Source organism: Puma concolor, chromosome B1, assembly GCF_028749965.1.
Source record: "Puma concolor isolate L17-30 chromosome B1, mPumCon1.1.hap2, whole genome shotgun sequence".
Taxonomy (NCBI): Eukaryota; Metazoa; Chordata; class Mammalia; order Carnivora; family Felidae; genus Puma; species Puma concolor.
Window position 1 is genome coordinate 207,223,605 of NC_141670.1, and position 18,126 is coordinate 207,241,730.

The window sequence follows — 18,126 nt, forward strand, 5'->3', positions numbered from 1 at the left end:
CCTTGGGGGCTCAAACTCACAAACCATGAGGTCATGCCCGAGCCTAACTCAAGATTCAGAGGCTTAATTGACTGAGCCCCGCAAGCGCACCCGAAAAAAATCCTTCTAAAGCAGAAGTAAAACTCTTTTCAATCTGGTGAGCTCACTCGAAATGACACTACAATATTTCTTCACCTGTATGAATACCTGCAGGACTATTTTTAATCAAAGACTACTTAATAATTCTAGAAATCAAATCACATTCACGGCTGTGAAACAACAGAAAGAACTCGAAAGGGAAATCCCTTCCTGCCTGTTGCCCACACTCACCAGCCAGCACCACAAATGATGAACTCTGCCACAATTCTGTCAGCCCCACGACAGGCCTGGTGGTGGACTGAGTGAGACAACAGGCCAGCAATCCACAGCTCCCCAAATAAAGCCTTTTTTTTTCGGTGGAGGGAGAAGGTGGAGGGAGATAAACATCAACCCAAATGATGCCTGGTCGGGGCCTCAGGTGGCACAACGTGAGCCACAGGGCCTTCAAGGAGTTGGAGATACCACCACCCAGCACCTAATCTCGAAAGGGCCTGGCGAACAGGCAGCTGGTTCATGTCAACAGCGCTCTCCTGTCCTCCTGGATCAGACAAGGCGCCGAGAAACACCACCGCTCCACAGCCAGTTAAAGAAAAGCAACAAAGCCTCACTTCTGCTTTCTGGTGAGGACAGTGACTCTCTGACGAATTGCGACAGCTATCCCATGTACCTTCCAAAGAGTGCCGGCACCACTGCAAGCATTACCGGGTCCCTCAATTCACCCAAGGCGACGCTGCTGCGATCACGACTCTGTCTGACAGGAGTCAACGATCTCAGAGTGGTCTCTCAGTAAGTGACGAGCAAGGCGGGGCAGTATTCAAACCCCAGCCCCCCGCCCCCCTCCCCGGGCTCAGCGCTCACCGCACCCATCGCCGCCACCTGTCACCACTGAGGTGGAGGGGACGCTGGGCTCTGCCACGAGGAGGAAAAAGCTACCCGGCCTCTCGGGAAAGGAATTTGGAATCACAAATGCCTAGCCACAGTTCTCCTGGGAATGTTGCGGCCTTCGTCTCCTAAGGAACTTGTTTCCTGATGCTTTGTTCTCATCAACTCCTCTGCGAACTAGGTAAGGAGCCAGTACAGCCCCTCCTATGAGAGACGCGGGCTTCAGCCTCAAGGAAGGCGACTTGGCTAAGTGGCCATCCAAGGTCACACAACCGGCAACCGAGTGGCAAGGGCTGTATTTCAGGTTTGGTGACGCCCCACAAGATGGGTTCCCATTAGGTCGTCAGGTCTCTCCCTGTAGGCTCCTAATTAGTGACTGGAAGCCAACATACCAACACCCTCTGACGTTAAGCTTCCGGGAGGACAGCTGGACACCCACCGCGAGCCACATCGGGCACTCTTGCGCCCGCGACCCCACACCCTGGAAACGCCGGCCTCCACCCCGGCCCTCAAAGTCACCAGCCTGCCTACCGCCGGAAATGTCACTGGGGCAGTTCACGGTTTTTTTGTGGGTTTTTTTTGTGTGTGTTTTTTTCTTTAGGATGAAGGGGCCACAATCGGACTCCAGAGGGCGAAGCAGGGCGCCAGACAGACGCGCTCCACGCCCTGCCACGAAGTCCTCTAAGGCCGGGCAGGGGCATGGGCAGCCACACGCCACACCCACCGGGCCTGCAGGACCCCAGACCCCACCGGCCCTAGGGAGCCCGGGAGGCCGGTCTCGCGGGTCCCCAGACCCGGGGGAGGCCGGCCCTGCAGACCCCCACACCCGGGGGAGCCCAGCCCCGCAGACCACCCCCAGACCCCGGGGAGGCCGGCCCTGCAGACCCCCAGGCCCCGGGGAGCCCGGAAGACCAGCTCCGCAGACCCCGAGACCTCGGAAGCCCGGACGCGCAGACCCCCAGACCCCGCCCGGTGCCCCAGGCCGCGCCCCGACCCCCACCCTGCCCCACCTCCCTCTCCAAGGAACCCCTGCGGCCCGCGGGCCCCGGCCAAGCGCTGCCGCTACCCCGGCCCGCAGACCCCACCTTGAGGGTCGGGTACTCCTGCACCTTCAGGGTCATGGAAAGCTGAGCAGCTGACTCCTGCACCGCCATCTTGAATCGGCCAAAACATTAGCGGGTGGGGGAAGCGCCGCGCGCGGCACGCCGGGTAGTGACGTCGCGCTCTCCGGCGGGGGCGGGGCGCGCCCGGGCGGGCCGACGCGCCTGCTCCAATCGCGTCCGCCCACCAGACTGTGGCGGCGGAAGGAGGCGCGACCGCGGCGTGCGCGCGGAGAGGCGTCCGGCCGGACCAATCACCTCTGGCCCTCCTCGCGTTCGGCCAATCAGCGGGAAGCCTGTCTGGGCGGGTTCCTCCTTGAACTCGCGGCCGGGGACGCTCCCGCCGATCCCAGCCTCTGGGCGCTGGCGGTCCGGGGCGCTCCCTGGGGTCGGGAGGCTGAGGCTCGTCGAGTGGCGCAGCCGTGGGCGCGACTGGGCTCCCGCGGGGGCGGGCCCCCGAAACAGTGACCCTCTGCGTGGGACGGTGACCCTCGCCGTCGTGACCCCTTACGGTAGTAGCCGAGAGGTCTGCAGGCCACCATGCATGTCAGGCAACTACTTTCCATTGGGCTGCATTTCCGCAGAGTGGCAGCTGCTGGAGTCCTGACGTTTCCTATCGGAAAAGGAAAGGAAATTTTTGTTAACGGATTTTCAGGAAAGAAGCTCCCAAAGTAGAACAAGGGCCTGTGTGCCTTTGTGTCCTCACCAATGTCACACGGCCCTGGCACCTAGCAAGGTACTCCAGTTCCCTTTCAACCATTCCACATTCTATCCTTTCAAAATAACTAGTCCTTTCATTCCCCTTTTTAAATAGAAATGAAATTAGTTTTCATTAATTAGAAGACTTCCCAATTAAACCGTTTCTCGTGTTGCACACTTATTCCTGAAACGATTTTTTTGAAACTCAAGCTTAGCGTTGAAAAAAAAACCACCTAAGGTTTGACACAAGGGAGGCCGATACTGTGGGAGTGGGAGCCGCGGGGAGAAGCAGCTTCCTGTCCAGGCTCACACCAAGTTCCTTATACCTGAGGCCATCCGCGTGAGTGAGTTCATCAGGATCATCAGAAGGGGCTGACAGCTCAATACTAATCAAGCCTTCCCACCGTTGTTGATCGATGTAGCGCGGTGAGTGTGTCTGATGCCGATTTCGGAAGCTTGTGAAAGTGAGAAGGAGGAAGATAGATTCCTGTGCATGGCATATGCCTCTAGGAGACATCTGGAGTGAAATTGGTGTAAGACTAGAAGAATGCACTATTCTAGAATTTTTAAAAACCCTTACCAAGGAGAAACAGGGATGTTACCAACTGTGATTGATCACAGACCTAATCACAGATCATCAGAGTAGTAGTGCCCCCGTCTAGGAGTTTTAGGAAGTTGTTTCTGTATTTCAGGGCAAAAAAAAAAAATTGAGCTTGAAATGAGCATGCGCAGCTTTGGAAAACTGTATTATTTAACTAGGTTGTCTTGTTCTCAAGTTTCAGAAGTTTAAAAATAAAATACTGTTAAAGTTGAAAGGAAACGTGGTTTAGAGTGGAATCGGGTGGCCAGCAGGGGGAGCTCTCAGCCCTACCACTCCGGTCAGTTGCAGCCCCAACAGGAAGGGACGCACCTTGCAGGTGGATTCCACGGCAGCTCCCGCTTTACTAACCCAGTGGGAGGAAGGAAGGTTTCTTCCTCCTCCAGCAACAATCCAGGCAATGAGAGCCAGCCACAGCCCAGCCAGTGAGAGACTGCCATGGATCAGCCAATGAAAAGCCATTACACTTCCAGGTCCCAGTTTCCTCCAGTGGACTTTCTGTTTACAACAGCCCTCCTTTTCTCTATAAGAGAGCCCCCTGGGGGCATCTGGGTAGCTCAGTCGGTTCAGTGTCCCACTTTGGCTCAGGTCATGATCTTGGGGCTAGTGGGCTCGAGCCCCGCATGAGACTCTGTGCTACAGCTCAGAGCCTGGAGCCTGCTTCTGATTCTGTGTCTCCCTCTCTCTCTCTCTGCCCCTTCCCTGCTCACACTTTCTCTCTCAAAATAAATAGACATTTAAAAATTAAAAAAAAAGAACAAACTAGAAAAGAGTCTCCCGTACCTTATTCTCACTTGTCTATGGTTTTTCCTTGGATCACTTGTCCTGGGTTGTAGATTTCTGCTATTCCTGAATAAACCCAGTTTTGCTAGTAAAGTAGCTGGTGGTTTTGGTTTTAAGGTTAATGCATTGCATTCTAAGTTGTCAGTGAAATAAGTCCCCATTATCTTTGTGCTTTTTCCCAACAGGAAATGCCTTTTAAACATTCAGAGAGACAGTAAGTCTTTCCTAGAGTAACAGAACCCCCTGACGTTTCTTTGTAGAGATACTTGACAAACAACATTGTGTGTAAGTTTAAGGTGTACAATGTATTGATTTGACACACTTATATTGTAATATGATTGCCATTTTAGAATTAGGAACACCTCTATGGGTCACATAACTATCATTTCTTCTAGTGTTGGGAGCAATTCAGGTCCAATCACCTAGCAGGTTTAATGCTCATGATACATTTTTGTTGTCTATAATCACAGCACTGTGCAGTAGGTCTCTGGGACTGACTTACTTCCAAGCCCCAAGTATGTACCTTTAAACAATCTCTCTCCCATTCCCCCGCCCGGCAACCCCTGGTAACCATTTTACTCTCCGCTTTCATGATTTCAGCTTTTTTAGTTTCCGCACATAAAAGACACGAATCATGACGTGTTTGACTTATTTCATTTAGCATAATGTCCTCAAGGTCCATCCATTGTTGACAATGGCAGAGTTTCCTCTTCTCTCATGGCCAAATAGTAGTCCACTGTGTGTGTGTGTGTGTGTGTGTGTGTGTGTGTGTGTGTGTGTGCGCGCGCGCACACACAACATCTTCTCATCATCCATTGACGGACACTTAGGTTATTTCATATCCTGACTATTGTGACTCAACTGTCCCTCCACAAGGGCATGTGTGTTTCTCTTGGGTATCCTGTTTTCATTTCCTTTGGATGTATACCCATAAGTTGGATTGCTGAATGATGTAATAGCTCTGTTTTTCATTTTTGGAGCCACCTCATACTGTTCTCAATGGTGGCTGAACCAGTTTAGTGCACCAATAGTGCACGTCCCCACCATCGCTTGTTATCTCTTGTCTTTTTGATGATGGCCATTCTGACAGGTATGAGGAAATATCATGCTTTTTTTTTTTTTAATTTTTTTTTCAAAGTTTATTTTATTTTTGGGACAGAGAGAGACAGAGCATGAACGGGGGAGGGGCAGAGAGAGAGGGAAACACAGAATCGGAAACAGGCTCCAGGCTCCGAGCCATCAGCCCAGAGCCCGACGCGGGGCTCGAACTCACGGACCGCGAGATCGTGACCTGGCTGAAGTCGGACGCTTAACCGACTGCGCCACCCAGGCGCCCCGCTTTTGATTTGCGTTTCTCTGGTGATGTGCCTGTCAGTTGTTTGGAAGTCTTCTTTGGAAAATTCAGTTATAGTCCATTTAGTTTCTCTGTCCATTTTTTTTTTAAGTTTATTTATTTCGAGAGACATAGAGTCAGTGCGAGTGGGGGAAGAGCAAAGAGGGAGGGAGAGAGAGAATCCCAAGCAGGCTCTGTGCTGTCAGCATGGGGCTCGATGTGGGGCTCGAACCCACAAAACTGTGAGATCATGACCTGAGCCGAAACCAAGAGTCAGACGCCCAAGTGACTTCGCCACCCCGGTGCCCTCCTCTGTCCACTTTTAAGTTGGATGGTTTGGGGTTTTTTGTTGTTGTTGAGTTTATGATTTCTTTACATATTTTGGATATTAACCGCAAATGTATGGTTTACAAAAATTATCTTCCATTCTGCACATTGTCTTTTCATTTCGTTGATGGCTTTTTTGCTGTGCAGAAGCTTTTCAGTTTGGTGTTGTCCCACCTGTTGATTTTTTTTCCTTTTGTTGTTTGTGCTTTTGGTGTCATAAAACAAAATCGTTGCCGAACCAATGTTGAGCGACTTCTTCCCTGTTTCCTTTTAGGAATTTTAGAGTATCAGGTCTTATGTTTAAGTCTGAGGCATTTTGAGTTACTATTTGTGAGTGGTGTCAGGAGGAGGCCCAATTTCATGCTGCTGCCTGTGTGCATCCAGTTTTCCCATGCTCTGAGTAGACTGCCCTTCCCTTACCGTATGTTCTTGGCTCCTTATCAAATATTAGTTGACTATATACGTGAAGTTTATTTCTGGTCTCTATTCTGTTCCGTTGGTCGATGTGCCTATTTTTATGCCACGACTATGCTATTTTAACTACTGTAGCTTTGTAGTATAGCTCCAAATCCCAGCCAACTTCTATAGAAGGATTTCTACTCAACTAGAGAACTCTCCATAAAAGGATCTTTAAGTCTCAGTTGTGAAGCGTGGCCTCCAAAATGCACTGGTCATAATAGCTGGCAAAAAGCAGGGTAATGGAGGTGTATCAGAAAACTCTGAACTGCTATTCAAGGCTCCCAAGTTCTTTTTTTTTTTTTTTTTTAATTTTTAAATATTTATTTTTGATAGAGAAAAAGAGAGTGTGAGCAGGGGAGGGGCAGAGAGGGAGACACAGAATCCAAAGCAGGCTCCAGGCTCAGAGCCGTCAGCACAGAGCCCGACAAGGGGCTTAAACCCACAAACCATGAGATCACGACCTGAGCCAAAGTCGAATGCTTAACTGACGGATCCATCCAGGTGCCCCAAGTCTTAGTGGATTTTAGAAGATAGATATAATACCAGGTATCTTTCCGACCACAACAGATGAAGATTGAAATCAGTAATGGAAGGAAAACTAGAAACTTCACAAAATTATGGAAATTAAACAATCCACTTTTATTTTTTTTATATCTTTACATATACATATGTATTATATATATATAACTTAAATACAAACTCAGATTTTAGAAATTGTACAAAGAAAGCTAAAAACATTTCACATATTTATGAATAGTTTTGATATTTAATATCTCCTTTTACTGTACCGACTTAAAATGTTTACATTTACTGATGAGGACCAGATATGCCCATCACCATCTGCGCAACTTGCAGGGGATTTATGATTTCTTCCATGTTCTCTCGTCTCAAAACTCAACTGGTTTAAGTCTTGAAGCTATTCTGGTTCTCGCAGGTATTTCTGGAATAAAAGGAATGCTTATGGATGAATTCTTCATTTTATGTTTATAAGCTATAAGTTTGTAGAGACTATAAATATGGTCAACAACTTTGGACCTACTTTAAACACTAGAGGCTCAATTTGTTGTCCAAACAGCACATTTTTTTTTAAATTTTTTTTTTCAATGTTTATTTATTTTTGGGACAGAGAGAGACAGAGCATGAACGGGGGAGGGGCAGAGAGAGAGGGAGACACAGAATCGGAAACAGGCTCCAGGCTCCGAGCCATCAGCCCAGAGCCTGAGGCGGGGCTCGAACTCACGGACCGCGAGATCGTGACCTGGCTGAAGTCGGACGCTTAACCGACTGCGCCACCCAGGTGCCCCCGAAACAGCACATTTTTAAACAACCAGTGAATCAAAGAATAAATTATTTTTTTTTAATTTTTTTTTCAACGTTTTTTATTTATTTTTGGGACAGAGAGAGACAGAGCATGAACAGGGGAGGGGCAGAGAGAGAGGGAGACACAGAATCGGAAGCAGGCTCCAGGCTCTGAGCCATCAGCCCAGAGCCCGACGCGGGGCTCGAACTCACGGACCGCGAGATCGTGACCTGGCTGAAGTCGGACGCTTAACTGACTGCGCCACCCAGGCGCCCCTCAAAGAATAAATTATGAAGAAAATTAGAAAATAATAAAGATGAATGGAAAAGAAAACACAACTTACCCAAACTAATGAATTCATTGACAGTGGTGCTTAGGGAAAATTTATAATTCTAAGCACATTAAAAAAATGAGTGATCTCAAGTCAATGACCTAACTTCACAACTTAAGGAATTCGAGAAAGAACAGACTAAGCACGAAGCTAGCAGAAGAAAGGAAATAGTAAGGATGAGAGCAGAGAAAAACGAAATAGAGGATAGAAAAACAATAGAGAAAATCAATAAAAAAAATTTGGTTCTTTGGAAAGACCAACCTAACTGACAAACTGCAGCTGGATGGACTAATCAAAAAAGACAAGTTACTAATATCAGAAATGAAAGTGGAAACATTCAAACACATGTGGCAGAAATAAAAAGGATTATAAGACAGTACTATGAATAATTGTACACTAAGAAACTGGATAACCTAAATGAAATGGACAGATTCTTAGAAATACAAAACCCACCAAGAATAAATCATGAAGAGACAGAAAATCTGATTGACATAATTAGTAAGTAAATTGAATGAATAGTAAAAAGTCTCTTGACAAAGAAAAGCCCTAGAACTGAAGGCTTCACTGGTGAATTCTACCAAACATCTAAAGAGCTAACACTGGGGTGCCTGGGTGGCTCACTCAGTAGAACACGGGACTCTTGATCTTGGGGTTGTGAATTTTAGTCCCACATTGGGTGTCGAGATTCTTTGAAAATAAAATCATAAGGAGCACCTGGGTGGCTCAGTCAGTTAAGCTTCCAACTGTTGATTTCAGCTCAGGTCACGATCTCATGGTTCATGGGATCAAGGCCATGTCAGGCTCCAAGCTGACAGCACGGAGCCTGCTTGGAATTCTCTCTCCGTCTCTCTCTGCCTCTCCCCTGCTTATGTGCTCTAAATAATAAATAAAGTCATAAAGAAACACAATAAAATATTTTAAAAAATCAAATGAAGAAAGAACTAATACCAATTATTTTCAAACTCTCAAAACATTGAAAATGAGGGAACATTTCCTAACTCATTCTAAGGTTCCGGGGAAACTGCACATCCACAAGCAGAAGAATGACATTGGAGCCTTACCTCATACGAAAAGATTACGGATCAGAGACCTAAATGTAAGACCTAATAACACAAAACTCTTAGCGGAAAACATAGGACTAAAGCTTCCCAACATTTCGCAATGATTGTTATTTAAAAAAAAATTTTTTTAATGTTTATTTCTGAGAGAGACAGAGCATGAGCAGGAGAGGGATAGAGAGCGAGCGAGACACAGAATCCGAAGCGGGCTCCTGGCTCTGAGCGGTCAGCACCGAGCCCGATGTGGGGCTCGAACTCACGGACCGCGAGATCATGACCTGAGCCGAAGTTGGCTTAACCGACCGAGCCACCCAGGCGCCCCGACAATGATTTCTTGGGTAGAATAGCAAAGGCACAGGCAAAAACAAAACAAAACAAAACAAATTACATTTCATGAAAAACTTTATGTGCATCAAAAGACACTCTCAACAGAGTAAAAAGGCACCCCACAGAATGGGAGAAAATATTTGCAGATCACATTTCTCATAAGGGGTGAAGATGCGGAATATGTAGAGAACCCCTAAAACCCAACAACAAGGAACTTGACTCAAAAATGGGTAAAGAACTTGAACAGACCTTCCTCACAGAAGTTATGCAAATGGCCAACAAGCCATGAAAAGATGCTTGACAGCGACAAACGTCAGGGAAACGCAAGTCAAAACCACAATGAGGTCCCACCTCACACCTGGTGGAGTGGCTGCTACCCGAAAATAGCAATTGTTGACGGGTGTGGGGACTGGAACCCTGCACACGGTTGGCAGGGCTATAAATGGTGCAGCCGTGTGGAAAACGGTGTTGGGGTTACTCGAAGAATTAAAGAAAGATGTTTGTCGCATGTTCCAGCAGTTCCACTTCCAGGCATTTGCCTGAAAGAATTCCGAGCAGGGTCTTGAGGAGACATCTGCACCCGCTGTTCACTGCAGCGTTATTCACGATAGCTAAGAAGCAGAAGCAACCCAAGCGCGCCTGGACAGATGAACGTGTTACGAAAAACGGCATGTCATTCAGCCTCAAAATGAGAAACGTTCTGACACCTGCTGCAACACGGATGAGCCTGGAGGACGCGATGCTCAATGGAATGAGCCAGTCGCAAAAAGACGAATCACGTACGACTCCACTGGTATGAGGCCACTAGGGAAGTCAGATCGTAGGGACAGAAAGCAGAATGCCGAGTACCAGGGGCTGGGAGAGGGGGTTGGAGTCAGTGTTCGACGGGGACAGAGTGTCCATTTTACAGGTGGAAAAGAGCTCTGGACGTGGAGGAGGGAACACTAGGAATGTATCAACTGCTACTGAACCATGTAGTTAACAATGGTTAAGACGGTAAGTTTCATGGGATTTATATCGTATTATAATAAAAAACTGAGGGGGGAGGGGAGGCAGGCAAAACGGGGGAGGGTGGGAGGTGGAGGCTCCTGGGTATGGAAGGAACCGGCGGAGGGGATGAAAGGTGCCGCTTAGAGGTTACGGTCAGTGATGCTGTGATGGCATGGTGTGGTGACGGCTGGTGGCCACGCCTGTGAGCACGGCAGGACCGAGGCGGGTGGTGGGTCACCGTCGTGCACCTGCACCTAATGCCACGTGGGTGTCGGCTGTACTTCGCTTTTTAATGAGAGCAGTCAAAGGGACAGGCTCTGGCGGCAGGCCCTGGGGTCTGAGCTCCGATGAGACCGTGCGGGTCTCTGGGCTTTCCGGCTGGACGCCAGCTTTCTGGGCCGTGGGATCTCTCTCCCTGCCAGGTGGCACTCCTGTCCCGCCCCCAGCTCTTCCCATCAGGATGTCCCTCTGCGCCCTTTGTGCTGCCCCCAACTTTGCAAGCGCTTGGCACAGCCCTTGTCCGGGAGGGTGCTCTCCGGCCTCGGCTCCGCAGGCCCTGAGGGGGAGCCCGAGGGGTGCAGGCCCCACCTGGGTGAGCGGGCTCCCTGCGTGCTAATGCCCGCGCCAGCCACGTGCCGTCCTCACCTGTCAGCTCCAAGTTCTGCCGGCGCCGTCCTGCTCCTGACCGCGGCGGTCTCACCGCCACCCTGCGGAAGTGAGAAGCAGCCGCGGGTCTCTTCTCTCCCACAACAGCCACGTTCCTCTCCAGAATCTACTTTATCATCACATCCTTAGCTCTTTGGCGAAGTTCAGAACAAACAAAGGACATTGATGTGACACCATTGTGCCAAATCTGGCGAAATCTCAGTGGCAGGGTTGGAGCAACGGTCGCTGCAACCGTCTACACCTTATGTGGAGGCGGAAGTCCTCTCTGAAGGTCAGTGTCAATGCCCAAGGAGAGACGGTAACGTGGCCAAACCTGTGATCGCGCCTGCTGCGTGCTGTGATCCCGTCCGACACATTTAGTGGGGATGATACTCCGATTCCTTCAGCTCATTGGGATTTACTGGCTTTTTACTACAATAAAAGTGGCTGTGTCACTGTCGCTAGCTGAGAGCCCCTTTTGCTTTCTAAGGGTAATGACTCCTTCTAGATTTTCCACATTTCACATGGTCGCTCTTTGAATTCTGATTTTATTTCCATGCTAAACCGCTAATGCACCTTGACGGGTTTATTTCGTTCACTTCAGTTCACAGGCAGAGTAGTAGTTACATAGCCCCTTTCGAGCAGGTTGACGAGACAGCCTCCGAGGACCCTCTCCCCGGTGGAGCTGTGGACACTCCCACATTTACGGTTGGCGTGTTCGTGCGTGGAGCCCTCTTCCTCACGGGGGATCAAAGCCGCGTGGCACTGCCTTGCAATGTGCACGTGTCTGTGGACACCAGACCCAGTAGTTCCCTCGGTGTCCGTCTGGGGTTACGCTTGTCTCCATGAAAAAGGAGTCTTCAAGGCCAAGGGGCCATGCCCATCCACATGCCCTCTCCTTTTCTAGAACCTGCTCCAGATGCCTGTGGCTGTAGAGCCCCACTTAACCAGTCTGGAGCCTGCTCCTGGGGCCCATGAGGGCTGACCCTGACCGCTCACCTGAGGGTGGACGGCACAGTGAGTGGGCCCACTCCTAAATTTTAGAGCTGGCTAAGGAATTGGAGAAGTGCAGGGGTGGCCATGTTAAGCAGAGCCAACCGGGAAAGAATGGACAGGTCCTGGACGTCATTATGGAGGCCACCACGCGGGCAGAGCGCGTGGAGACGGAAGGTGCAGCAGCGCCAGTGACAGCTGAGGACAGAGATGCCAGGGCAAGACTGCACTCAAGAAATCTAGGCCTCAGTTCGGTGTTGGATTCTTAGCTGTGACACCAAAAGCACTAGTAACAAAGTGAAAAAAAAAAATAGAAAGATTGTACTTCACTAAAATTAAAAACTTTTGTGCATCAAAGGACATTATCAAGAGAAGGCAAGCTACAGAGGGGAGAAAATGTTTGCAGATCATACATCTGACACAGATAGATAAGGAACTCTTACAACTCAGTGACAAAAGGACAGACAACCTCATTAAGAAGTGGACAAAGCACTTGGACAGATGTTTCTCCAAAGAAGATTCACAGGTGGCTGGTAAGTACATGGCAAGATGCTCAACGTCATCAGTGAAGCTGCTCAGGACAGCTGCTCCAAAAGATGTCACTTCCGCATATTGGTCATTTGCACCAAAGGCACTTGAAACACAGCAGGTGCAAGAAAGTCTGTGACCCCCCAATAAGGCTCTGACCCCCCAAACAAGGCTGTGACGCCCCCAATAAGGCTCTGACCTCCCCAAAACAAGGCTCTGACCCCCCCAACAAGGCTATGACCCCCCAACAAGGCTGTGACCCCCTAAACAAGGCTGTGACCCCCCAATAAGGCTGTGACCCCCCAACAAGGCTCTGACCTCCCCCAAACAAGGCTCTGACCCCCCCAACAAGGCTCTGACCCCCTAACAAGGCTCTGACCTCCCCCAAACAAGACTGACCCCCCAACAAGGCTCTGACCCCCTAACAAGGCTCTAACCTCCCCCAAACAAGACTCTGACCTCCCCCCAAACATTTCCTCCTGAAAGCAGGAGCGGGGACTCCATGTGGAAGGCAGCCCCCCCCCCCCCCCGCACCAAATGGAAAGAAACGTTCTTGTCATCGGAGACGAGGAGTCAAGGTGAGGGGATTCTGTGTGGATAGACCTTGTTAAAAGCTTTCCTCTGCCTTCACCCTCCGCACACCTTTTAGCTACGTTCCCACAGTCGCTTCTCTTTGTTTACCTGCTTTATAAACACCTAGGCCTCATCACTTCTTTGGATCTTTATTTTCCTGTGAGGACTCCCATGGACATGTAAATTTTAATTAAATCAAACATATATGCTTTTCTTCTGCTACTCTGGCTCAGGTCAGTCCTAGTCACAAACCCTAAGAGGGTGATGGATACATTCTACCTCCCATACCTTAGTCACTGGGGAAATGCAAATCAAAGCCATAATAGAATGTCACTTCACACCCACTAGGACATCCATAATCCCCAAAGGGCAAATAACAAAATAATCCCAAGCCAGAAAACAACAAGTGTTAGTGACAGAGTGGAAAGCAGGACTCTCCTACTTTGCTGGCGGATATGTAAAATGGTGCGCTGTTTTGTGGAAAACTGTGGAGGTTCCTCAAAGATTCAAACATAGAATTACATGATCCAGCAATTCCACGATAGCCAGAAGGTGGAAACAATCCAAGTATCAGCTGATGGGTAAACAAAATGTGGCCCATCCCTACAACGGAAAATTATTCAGCCGCGCAAAGGAACCAAGTACTGACACCTGCTATACACACACAGCATGATGCACCTTGGAAACATGCCGAGTGGAAGGGGCCAGACGCAAAAGGTCACATACTGTATGGTTCCATTGATGTGAAACGTCCACGTAGGCAGATCCATAGAGACACAAAGTAGATTAGTGGAAAGTACAAGTTTAGCTTATTGACATAGATATTTATAGAACACTGCACTCAACAACAGCAAAGTTCATACTGTTTTCAAGTGCCCACAGAACATATAACAATATGGGACATATCTTGGGTCATAAAACAAATCTCAACAAATTTAAAATAATTGAAATCATACAGAGTATGTTCTCCATCTACAATGGAATCATGCTAAGAAATAATAGAAAGATTACAAAATGATCTCCAAGAACTTGGGAACTGAACAACACACTTATGTATGATACATTGGTCAAAAAGCAAGTCCCCAGGGGCTCCTGGGTGGCTCAGTCGATTAAACATCCAACTTAGGCTCAGGCCACGATCTCACAGTTCATGAATTCAAGCCCCGCATCGGGCTCTGTACTAACAGCTCAACACCTGGAGCCTGCTTCCGATTCTGTGTCTCCCTCTCTCTGTCCCTCCCCTGCTCACACTCTGTCTGTCTCTCTCTCAAAACTGAATAAACATTAAAATAAAGCAAGTCTCCAGGGAAATTAAAATTGACGAATTAAATTATAATAAAATATGTTTTTAAAATTTGTGGGACACAGTTAAAGCGGTGTTATGAGGGATAGTTACAGCATTAAATGCTTACTTTAAAAAAGAGGAAAAGTGGGGCGCCTGGGTGGCGCAGTCGGTTAAGCGTCCGACTTCAGCCAGGTCACGATCTCGCGGTCCGTGAGTTCGAGCCCCGCGTCAGGCTCTGGGCTGATGGCTCGGAGCCTGCAGCCTGCTTCCGATTCTGTGTCTCCCTCTCTCTCTGCCCCCCCCCCGCTCATGCTCTGTCTATCTCTGTCCCAAAAATAAATAAAAAACGTTGAAAAAAAATTTAAAAAAAAAAAAAAAGAGGAAAAGTCTTAAATCAATCCTCTAAAGTTGCACCTAAAGTAATAGGAAAAAGAAGAGCAAAATAAACCCAAGACCAGCAGAAGGAAACAATAAAAATAAGCAGAAATCAATAAAATTGAAAAAAGAAACAGAGAGAATCAATGAAACAGCAGGCAATAAAATGGACAAACCTCTAGCAAAATTGATACAGAAAAAGAGAAGAAACAAATGATCGATATCAGGGTTGAACCAGGGGTATCGGCTCAGACTCTGCAAACATCAAAAGAATGAGGAGGAAATATTCCGCCTACACAAATTTTACACCTTAGGTGAAATGGACCAAGTTCTCAAAAAAGCACAAACTACTACATGTTCTCCATTTGAAATAGGTATTGTGAATACCCCTATAACAAAGAAATTCAATAAATAATTTTTAAGCTCAAACAAACAAAAAGATATCTCCAGGCTTAGGTTGTTTCACTGGAGAATTCTTCTAAACATTTGAGGAAGAATTACCATTAGTTTTACATAATATTTTCCAGGAAATGGAAGGAAAACAAGGGAGAAATTCCTAATTTGTTTGATGAAGCTGGTATCACCCTGAAACTCAACTTGTCAGATAGTATAGAAAAGGAGACCTCAGATGAATATCCTTCGTTAATAGAGATGCCAAAATCCCCACCAGAACGTTATCAAATAGAACTCAACACTGTATAAAAACAATCAGGTACCATGACCACATGGGGCTTATTCCAGATGTGAGAAAGTTTTCATACTTGAAAATCAATCAATATTAATCCACTCTATCAACAGGCTAAAAAGGAAAAAAATCACAAATGCACATCAGTTGATGCAGAAAAAGCATTTCTTGCAATTCTAAATTCAGCAGTCATTCAGGATAAAAACTTAGAACACATCAGAATAGAGGGGAATTCCCGACCTTGATGAAAACCCTCTATAAACCCCCAGGTACCGTTATACAGAATAATGAGAGACTGATACTTTTTCTCTAAGATCAGGAACAAGGCACAGAAGTCTTCTGAACTCACCACTCTTATTCAACATAGTGCTTGAAGTTCCAGCCAGTGCAGTAAGGCAAGGAAGGGGGTCAGGGAGTCATACAGATGGGGGAAAAAATCCTCTTTAGAATACATGAGTTCAGCAAGGTTTCAGGAAACAAGATAAACATACAAACATCAACCTTATTTCTATCTACTAGCAATGAACACATGGAAACCAAAATCACAATCTTTAAAAATTTATAATCATTAAAACACTTACGTACAAATCTGAAAAACATGTACAAGACTTACCTGCTGAAATTTACACAGCACTGATGAAAGAAATCAAACATCTAAGTGAAGGAGAGACACCATGCTCGTGGGTTGGAAGACACAACACCGTAAAGATGTCAGGTCTCCCCAGATCGATATACTGGCTTCACACATTTCCTAAAGAAACTCCAGCAGTATTTATTTTATAGATATAGACAAGATTATTCTAAAGTCTATACGGAAATGCAAAGGAACTAGGAGAGCTAAAACAGTTTTGAAAGGGAATAAAATGGGAGGAATCAGTATGCTGCATCTCGAGACCATGTGCTGGTGGTGGAGGAAAAGATACAGATGAGCGGAAGAGAAGGGAGGACCCAGAAGCAGGCCTCTGCCAGTGTGACTCACTGAATTTTGACAAAGGTGAATAATCCACTTCATGAGAAGGATAAGCTTTTCAACAAATGGCGCCAGAGCCATTGGACATCCGTTGGCAAAGAAACAACATCAAAGCAAATAAACAAAAATGCCTTGACCTGAACTTCATTCCTTATACAAACGTGAACTCAAACTGATCACAGTACAGATTCAAAGTAAAATATGAAACTGTAATGCTTTCAAAGGGAAGTGCAGGAGAAAATCTTCAGGACCTGGAGACTGGTGGCTTCTAAACATGGTACTAAAAGCCCAACCTACAACAGAAAACACTTGATAAACTGGAATTTACCAAAGTTAAAAAGTGTCGCTCTGGTAAAGATCCTGTTAGGAGGATGAAAAGACAAGCTACAGACTAGGAAAACATTGTTTGCAAACCACATATCTGAAAAGAGGACTTGTATCTAGAATATATAAAGAACTCTTGGGGCGCCTGGGTGGCGCAGTCGGTTAAGCGTCCGACTTCAGCCAGGTCACGATCTCGCGGTCCGTGAGTTCGAGCCCCGCGTCAGGCTCTGGGCTGATGGCTCAGAGCCTGGAGCCTGTTTCCGATTCTGTGTCTCCCTCTCTCTCTGCCCCTCCCCGGTCATGCTCTGTCTCTCTCTGTCCCAAAAATAAATAAACGTTGAAAAAAAAATTTTAAATAGAATATATAAAGAACTCTCAAAAGTCAACAGGAAAACTGCAAACTGGCCAAATAGAAAATCTTCAAAAGACAGACTTTTCACCAAAGACAATATACAGATGGCAATTAAGCACACACACGAAAGTGTTCAACATCACGAGCCATTAGGAAAATGCAGACGAAAACGTGAATGAGATATCACCAGCCACCTGTCAGCTGGGTAAAATAAGGGAAAATGTCAAATGTCGGGGAAAATGCAGCTCTCTCGTATACTGCTGGTGGGAAAGTACACGGCACAGCCCCCCTAGTCAGACAGTTTGATAGGCTGTTCAAAAGCTAAACACGAGGGGCGCCTGGGTGGCGCAGTCGGTTAAGCGTCCAACTTCAGCCAGGTCACGATCTCGCGGTCCGTGAGTTCGAGCCCCGCGTCAGGCTCTGGGCTGATGGCTCGGAGCCTGGAGCCTGTTTCCGATTCTGTGTCTCCCTCTCTCTCTGCCCCTCCCCCTTTCATGCTCTGTCTCTCTCTGTCCCAAAAATAAATAAAAACGTTGAAAAAAAAAATTTAAAAAAAAAAAAAAAAAAAAAAGCTAAACACGAACCCTACGGCCCAGCAATCACACTCATGAACCTTTAGCCCAGAGAATGAAAACGATATCACACAAAACACTGTGTGCAGATGTTCACTGTGGGCCTATTGGTAATGGCAAAGACTGGAAACTTGAAAGGTGACCGGATGAACAAACTGTGGCCCATCCACACAAGGGCACCCTCCTCAGTGATAAAGAAGCCACTGCACGTTGCTGAAGCATACAACACATACAACTTGGATAGATTTCAGGGGCAAGTGTTGAGTGAAAAGAACAGCCAACCTCAAGGTCCCAGCTACAGGACCCCGCTCAGGGGACACTCTCCAAAGGGCAAAGCCTCCGAGGTGGAGAACGCATTGGCGACTGCCACAGGCAGGGATCACAGGGGCAGGAGTGGGTGGCCTGAGGGAGATCTCTGTGCTGATGGAACAGTCCACAGCTGGATCGTGTCGTTGGCTAGCTGAGTGTACGCGATAAACAGCCGGCCACGCCCAATGAGCCAGTGTTGGTTTCCTTGCGTTAATGGCGTCTGCAGCGATGTGGGATGTGACGCTGCGGC

The 18,126-nt window shown here is 47.4% G+C and overlaps 1 protein-coding gene and 1 long non-coding RNA gene across 5 annotated transcripts in view; one reads left to right on the forward strand and one right to left on the reverse strand.

Moving 5' to 3' along the window:
• The window catches only part of MAEA (macrophage erythroblast attacher, E3 ubiquitin ligase), a 37,810-nt gene extending 35,629 nt beyond the window's left edge, over positions 1 to 2,181 (reverse strand). For both annotated transcript variants that reach the window (XM_086705657.1, XM_086705656.1), the window contains exon 1: positions 2,046 to 2,181. In XM_086705657.1, the coding sequence (XP_086561783.1) occupies positions 2,046 to 2,114 (69 nt within the window). In that variant the 5' untranslated portion in view covers positions 2,115 to 2,181. The remainder of the gene's footprint in view (positions 1 to 2,045) is intronic.
• Positions 2,131 to 11,374, forward strand: LOC147582162 (uncharacterized). 3 transcript variants are annotated; one of them, XR_015250660.1, is made up of 4 exons: positions 2,131 to 2,796; positions 2,970 to 3,185; positions 10,186 to 10,271; positions 10,918 to 11,374. It is a non-coding gene; the product is annotated as an uncharacterized LOC147582162 (long non-coding RNA). The 3 variants fall into 3 exon arrangements; XR_015250659.1 differs by having other exon boundaries at positions 2,131 to 3,185; XR_015250661.1 differs by having other exon boundaries at positions 2,131 to 3,185; positions 11,019 to 11,374.
• Positions 11,375 to 18,126: the final 6,752 nt, after the last annotated feature.